The sequence below is a fragment of the Rhagoletis zephyria genome, unplaced genomic scaffold (genome assembly GCF_001687245.7).
Source record: "Rhagoletis zephyria isolate East Lansing unplaced genomic scaffold, Rhagoletis_zephyria_1.1 Rzeph_scaffold_07024, whole genome shotgun sequence".
Lineage (NCBI taxonomy): Eukaryota > Metazoa > Arthropoda > Insecta > Diptera > Tephritidae > Rhagoletis > Rhagoletis zephyria.
In genome coordinates, this window is record NW_016164107.1 from 25,801 (window position 1) to 33,280 (window position 7,480).

At 42.2% G+C, this 7,480-nt stretch overlaps 2 protein-coding genes across 2 annotated transcripts; both read right to left on the bottom strand.

Annotated features, from left to right (window-relative positions):
• Nucleotides 1-709: 709 nt before the first annotated feature.
• LOC108373777 (vanin-like protein 1) lies at nt 710-4,924 on the bottom strand. The gene is made up of 4 exons (XM_017629723.1): nt 4,856-4,924; nt 4,160-4,799; nt 960-1,716; nt 710-881 (listed from the first exon to the last, which is right to left on the bottom strand). Exons 1-4 carry the CDS (start codon nt 4,922-4,924, stop codon nt 710-712), a joined length of 1,638 nt encoding a protein of 545 aa, XP_017485212.1.
• Nsun2 (tRNA (cytosine(34)-C(5))-methyltransferase Nsun2) lies at nt 4,836-7,475 on the bottom strand (the record flags this gene model as incomplete). Its single annotated transcript, XM_017629724.1, has 6 exons — nt 4,836-5,806; nt 5,874-6,023; nt 6,077-6,711; nt 6,777-7,112; nt 7,166-7,308; nt 7,365-7,475. Coding segments are annotated over 6 exons (1,566 nt in total), but the record flags the coding sequence as incomplete, so codon positions are not given.
• Nucleotides 7,476-7,480: the final 5 nt, after the last annotated feature.

Genomic DNA, 7,480 nt, shown 5'->3' on the forward strand with positions numbered 1-7,480 from the left:
TCCTCTCCGCTCTCTCAGCGGTTTCTGGTACCCGCCGTCCATACACACTCCCAGCTCGGAGGTGGCGATTGCTTTCGCTCCCTAATAGGTAGAACATGAATAGCATTGACTACCACATAGAACCTGTTGAGTCTCCGCAGAGTATATCGCCGGCTGAGTGGAGGAGGAGGATCGACTTATCTTGGCAGCCAGTGCGAAAACGCCCTCAGAAAATTTTTCAAGAACGTCCTATTTCAGAATTTTGTTGAATTACTCCTTATTAGAATCCGAAAGCTTTGAAAACGCCCAATCTCAACATATTTTCAAATCATAACATAATTCAAATTCAATTGTTCAGTTCACTCAAGTTCTGAAATAGGGCGTTCTTCAATCAAATTCTGAAGTAGGGTGTTCTTGAAAGCTGTTCCGAGATGGGGCGTTTTGGAACCGGCTGCCGAGTTCTAGACTTTTATAAAAAAAAATACATAAACATTAAATAAACAAAAGAAAAATAGCCAAACCTGGTCAAAATGTCACTTAACTTAATCAACTGACCACAAGGGTACATTGTAAAAACCGTCTGTAAAAATTTACGGGCCCTAAAAATCTTCTCAGCTTGATAGAATATTCGTTGATTTAAAAAAATAAGTAATTCACATAATATGTTATATTTTGCAACGTTTATAATGAAGTAATATTTATATGTTTAGCTTTTATCTTAAAATTTTTTTCAAAACGTTATTTGTATAAGAAAACTCATCGGAATCAGCCACATCGCCCACCGAAATGTGTCCGCTGCGTCCTTGCTATGATTCTCATCCAAAAAATAATTGTCGTATATGCCAAAAGTCAAGAGATCTGAACGCGGTTGGAGTAAAGTGAGTTTGGCCAATGAAATGTTGCTACTAAAAAAAAAAAAAAAACAAGAAGAAGTAAATCAAACGTAGTGACAGAAAACGTAGTCCAATTGCATCACTCACCTATACTCCTGCACCTGCCATTCGAACTCGTCCACCGTCAACGGCATGAGCAACTGATTTACACTCGTCGGTGTCAACAAGCTCGTACTTCCGCGCGTAAAATTGCCGCGTATGCGAACCTCATCAAAGCTATACTGCGGCACCACTTCCACCGATTCGTAATAGATGCGTCCACAAGTGTATATGTGATCGCCAGTGCAAGAAAGGATCGCACAAACCGCCACCGCATTAGGTTCAGTGTTGAGAAACGAACCGATGCCACGAAAAGCAGCCATTCGATAGTAGTAGCTGGTGGTGGAAGCATTCGCTAGCGGATTCACGCTTCGTTTAATATAAAAATCGCAACATAAATCATTATGGCAAATTTGTTGTTGCAACGCCATATTATTGGTCACCTCATTCGGTATCGGTACAGTCACATACAAATCGATATCATTGCTACGCGCTAACACAACGCCGGTGAAGCGATCGAGCACGCCGCTGCTGCTGTCGCGCTGAGTTTGATTTTGCTGCTCTTTGAGGCTATTTTGGTTAATCCTTAGGCTTTCCATGACTTTTCTGTTAGCAACACTTTGCTTAGGCACTACACTTAGATGCAACTTACTCTGAGTTTCGTCACTGGTCATGGAGGCAGTAAGCGCGCCGTATTTTCCTGCATAAATACCACTGCCGCTGCGGCCATTACGTGGATCGTTGGTGCCTGCAACCAGCAGATTGACATTGTTGCTATATGCCCACGACTGATGCAGTTGAACGGCTGTTTGAGGGAGAGATTAATGGGGTTTTAGGTGGAGCAAAGACTTTTGCAAAAAAAAAATTACGCGGAGGACGAAGGGACGAGCCGATACGCAACAAATATTCAAATGATACAATGTGCTATCTCTAAATAGCTAAGAGACCCCCACTGAAGATTGTCCACCACCGGCCTTTCCTGCCTATCTCTTTGAAGCTTGCGTTCGTTTGGTTGTTAGTTGGTTTCAAGTTACTTCCTGTGGTTGATTATATTGCTTCAGGCCCAAAGTGGAATCGTATGAACAAACTTAAAAAAAAAAAACATACTCAATGTTGAAATTGAAAGAGGACGTGATTGCCTAGATGAAGCCTGACCTCCGTCGTCCAGGTGGTAAAGGCGGTTGGGGAGGAGGTTTGGCTCTTTTCAGTGAAGAAGCGAGCACATTCGGAGAGGTAGCCGTTTACTTTCAAGCAGAGGTCATCAATTCCGTTCTCAGACGCCAATATTGAACATTCGTCTGTGTATGAGATCAGGGAAATTCCCTGCTATGGTATATCAAGCTTCGAAATATAAAAGTTAAACAGTAGGGGAGCGCACTTGATGTTTAATTGTTATAGGCTATGATGTTTATTCTCAAAAGGTTACTGACGACTGCCGACCACTCATATACTTCTTCGACCACCGTTTGAGTCCCCGTTAGTGGAAGGAACCTTAAATGTTTTCCAGTGGCGTGGAGTGACAAAGGGTGTCAAACACCTTTGACAGGTCCAACGCTTCTGGGACTGTTCTCCCATGTGGGCGGTTACCGTTAAGACCACGAGTAATTCCAGTGTTTATGGCGGTAAGTGCTGTTGTTGTGCTGTGCACTTTACGGAAACCGTGCCTGAGCGTGGTGTAAGGGGGTGTGTGAAGTGCAGGGGTAGCAAGGTATCCAGTGTGTTCGCGACCGGGGAAAGGAGCATTTTTGGGTGATAAGACTGCTTTGTTGGGTGGCTTCCACGGTTTCAGCAGTAGGATTACTCTCCCTGATTTCCAAACATCAGGAATAATGCGAGTGACCCTTGACAAGTTGAGAACCTTTGTGACCCAAATGCGTTAGCATCATCATGCTAATTCCTTTGGGTCCAATGCCTTTGGATGCTCTCGCCTTCTCGATGACTCAATGCTTGGCCTTAAATACCGAAGGATACAGTAGCTGCGTTCCAGGTGACCACCTCCCATAAGGTTTATTAATGGAGAAAACAGCTGTTCCTGCAAATCGTGAATTTCGTGAATATCGTAAGCATCTGGAACGCAACTATTATGAACTGCCGGATAAAATAGCTCGCGCATTTCTTTGGGTACGATGAGATTTCCACTCTATTTTCACGTTTCGTTGGATTAGGCAGGGATCCCACGGTTGACCAGAGCTTACATTAGGGACGAAGTTGCAGGTCTTCAAATGATGGTCCCACTTTTTCCGCTTATGTTGGTTTACCAGTTTCCGAATCTCCAAATTTAGGTCCCTTAGACGGCGATGCCCGGGATCGAAATGGCGTAGGTAGTTATGCTAGCCTTACCAGGCTTGAGTGCCAATGATCGTGGTGCATTTTGAATACCATATCGTCACTAGATACAAATAAAGGCGCGAGCTCAAAAGTTGACCGCGAAAAAAGACGCATAACAAGAAATTCAGCGAAGAAAGGCGCCCAAACCTAGTCGACGGCGAAGAAAGACGCATTAACTTATTTTTGCGGTCAGCTATGCTTGCGGGTGTAATAGTATGTAAATTAGGGTGGTCCAAAAACGCATGTGGAAAAAATAAAGTCGGAATTTTTATGCTCTCCCCCCCTAGGATTTTTCTATACCGAAAAAAATATACCCCTATTTTTTTTATTTTGAAATCAAAAAACATTTAGCGGTCGCTCAAAGCGCTCAAAGTTTCCCATGTATTTTTAGAGGGGAAAAAACTTTTCGTAGAAATGGTATAGAATACTTAAAAATCAATATTTTTCTATCGGAAAACTTTGTTCCTCTGCAGGAGACTCCCAGCAATAGTACCCAATTGTTTATTTAAGCATTTTTTTCATCGCAACTATAATATATAGGTCCGCCAAAAACCCGTAAGAACCCCGAAAAATGCAATGGGAGGACCAATAAAAAATCATAATATTAAAAAATTGTTAAATAAACAATTAAGTATTCTTACTGAAAGTCTCCTGATGAGAACCAGAGCTTTCCGATCGAAAAATATTGATGTTCCACAATTCTATGCCATATCTACGAAAAGTTGTTTTTTCCATATAAAAATACATGGAAAACTTTGATCGCTTTGAGCGACCTCTAAATATTTTTTAATTTCAAAATAAAAAATAGGTATACCTTTTTTTACTATAGAACAATCCTAGGGTGTTCTGACACACGGAGCAGATTGTGTGGGCAACCAAGAGCTGATAATTGGCCCCCGCGGCCCACCACCCAAACTCACCTGACATGAAAGGCAACTCCGACTGCCAATTACTGGGATGCAAAAAATCCATAATGCCCCGTTGCACAAGCGCCTGCGCCGGCCGCGCGTACAACAAATCCATGTCCGTAAAATGTCCGAATGTAACATTCATGTCGGTGTGGAATATGGCCTCCTCCTCTGGCTGCGACGTATAGTTGAAATACAGCCATTCACTGCCTATCAAATTGTATTTGCGATAACGTGAGATCACAGCACCGCCACGATCGAACACTACATTCGTATTGTAAATGGGGCAGCTGGCAATTAAATTTGCGATTTCATGTGATTGTGTGCAGTTCTGTACCTCCACCACATTGATGAGCAGATATAATTGCAAGGAGCGCGCATAGCAAGATACTTCGCTGATGATGTAATCGTAGAGAGCGGCATCAACGCCACAAGGTACCACAGTGTCGCTGGGCGTGGGGACGACTATCGGGGTTTCGCGATCGTTTAACACATCCTCCGGGAACACCACAATATCTGGACGTATGGCGGCATCCTCGAGCAGTCGTTCAAATTGACGTATGCGCGCTCGGGTGGATGCAGCTCCATTTACCGTACGCGCCGGAAATTCAACCACAGCGCCAATATAGTAGTCAGCAGTGGGAAGAGTTGGCTGTGTAAGATTTTTTTAGTTTTTGATTATAGTTGTTTAATTTCTGCGCTTGTTACCTCGCCGCTTATGGCCGCAATGCACGAACCACAGTATATCCAATAATTCAGTAATTTCTGCAGCCACATTTTCACTGCTATGCGCTGCTCGTCTCGACTCTAAACTTAAGACCAGTGGGTAAAATGAAAATTAATTTACTCCATCCTATGCTTTTAACCTTCAGCCGCACACCATTTGCTGCTCATAAATTCTTTCGTTTTGCATATTTTTGAATGTATCTAATCAGCCGTTCTTTCTAGATTTGTATATTGGGTTATCACTTTGATAATATCGGCATTTTTTATGATCGTTTGGCTTATCAGCTAGTTACCAAAAAAATCAGGAGAGCATTCAACTGTGATTTCTCCGTTTGTTGTTACAGCAGAGATCAGTTGAATGTATGGCCTAAGAAAATTAAAGTCTGACTAAAGGCGCTACTTGCATATCATTGGCTTAGATTTCTTTTTCAATACCCGAAAGAAGCATACTCACAGGCGATTACTAAAGTTTTCTATATCTGCATTTTTTGATATGGAACACAAAATAAAAACTGATATAAATCTGGTACGTTAAGGTTGCCTATATCCGATTGTAGAGGGTGTGCAACGGGCTTTTAATCAGCTGCTCATATACAATATATTTGCATTTCAAACAACAATTTTTCGTTTAACTAATGCATACAAAAATGAGTGTATCATTGTGTTATTTTACAAAAAAAAATGTATATCGTAACTAAAGGTTAACAATAATAATATTTAAATTGTACGCTAGCTAATTGAATTATTCAGCGACTGGCGCTACGTCCACATCATTGGTTGTCTCAGTTGAAGTCACAGCCATTTCCTCCTGCTCATCCACAGCCATTTCCTTCTCGTCAGCAGGCACATCAGCCTTTGGCGCCTCAGCAGCCGTAATAGCCGCCGCCGCTGCGGCAGCCGCAGCCTCTTTAGCTTTTTCATACTTGTTGACTTCTGCGGAAAAGGAACAAACAATTTGGATTGTCTACTCCTGTAGCTTAGCAAGATTGTAATGACTTACCAAACTTGCTTATATCGGCACCCAATAGACGCAATACATGCACTGTCTCATTGGTGTCCACATAGGCGCGCAAGCTAGAAGAACCGCGCCAACCTACAAGGAATAATGTGAAACGTGGATCCTCGTATTTCAATATACAGCTGCCAACACCTGTTAAAATTATTAATACTAGCCATCGCTAATTGATAATTTTTGTTTCCTACCCAATTCTTTGCAACGCTCTTGAGTTTCCGGTGCCAACTGCAGCGTTGAAGGTGGCTTAGTGGGATCCGTACAATTGAGCAGTAAAATCAAATCTTCCCTTGAGATTTCTATGCGGCGTATAGCGCCCATAAATGCGTTTGATGTCTGCAGACCTTCTTGGGCCAAGCGGAACGGATGCATCGTGTGACGATTCTCGCAGCGTACAAAAGTTTTCACGCCTGTGTTAATGATTTTTATGGTATCCTCATTTAACAAAACCATATCACGTATAGGCTCTGAGCAGTAGTAGATATTCTTTTTCTTATCGGTGACGCAGCGTGTGAGCAGGCAACGTTTATTTAGCGTATCATCGAGAGCAAAGAATGATTTGAGCTCATCCCAATCGGCGTCCTGCTCCTCGAAGAATATGTACGGATCTTCTTTGTAGCCATGTAGACGACGGCGCTTTCGCTGTGGTCCCCATGGCACAGATTTTTCCTCGATAGGTTGACCATTTTCATCTAATTTCACCTCGGGTTTGGGCTTTTCGAGCAGCGACTGTAAGTCGTTCTTCTCGAAAGGTAATTGACGACGTTTTTCAATGACAGCGACAAAGAAACCACCAGAGTCTTGAAGGTGGGGAAGCACGCGTATGCTGTAAGCATGTTTTATTTTGGAACTTGTTAACTAATAAACGTTAATTTAACAGCTTTCACGTACCATTTTTCTAAACCGATTTGTTCAATTTGCTCCTGTGGCAGCGGAAACATATTAGGTCTAATGATAGTGTGATACTTTTCAGGCACCTCATCGAAACTGGTAAATATTTGGTCAACTTCCTTTGTTGCCAACTTCCAACTGGTCATACCAGGCTTATATTTTAATCCTGGCACTAAATGCGAAGCATCTACAATCTCTAAAGCGCCATCTGCATCAGCAATAATACGTTGCAACACAGCCTCATTCTCAATAGGATTTAAGGAGCAGGTCGAGTAGACTAAACGGCCGCCAACGCTGAGCATTTCAGCGCCACGACGTGTAATACGATACTGAATACTGCAAGCAAAAACATTTGTATTAGTGTCACATAAAAATAGTTGATTATTTACCCATGCAAATTGTAGGCCTGTGCTAAATTCCATTTGGTCCAAATGTCAGGATTCTTGCGTAGCGTGCCATCACCAGAGCATGGAACATCGCATAAAATCTTATCGAATTTCAATATTGATTTACTACCATCTGCTTTACTTTCCTGAAACATTTGTTACCAATACTGTTAATGTACAATACTTAAAGCGGACTACCTACCAGCAAATTAGGAAAGAAACTGCTATCATGATTGGTTACCACGAAACAAGGTGAATTAAGCCTTTTCGCTTGGTGCACCAACATATAACAGCGATTATTATCTACATCATTGGCAA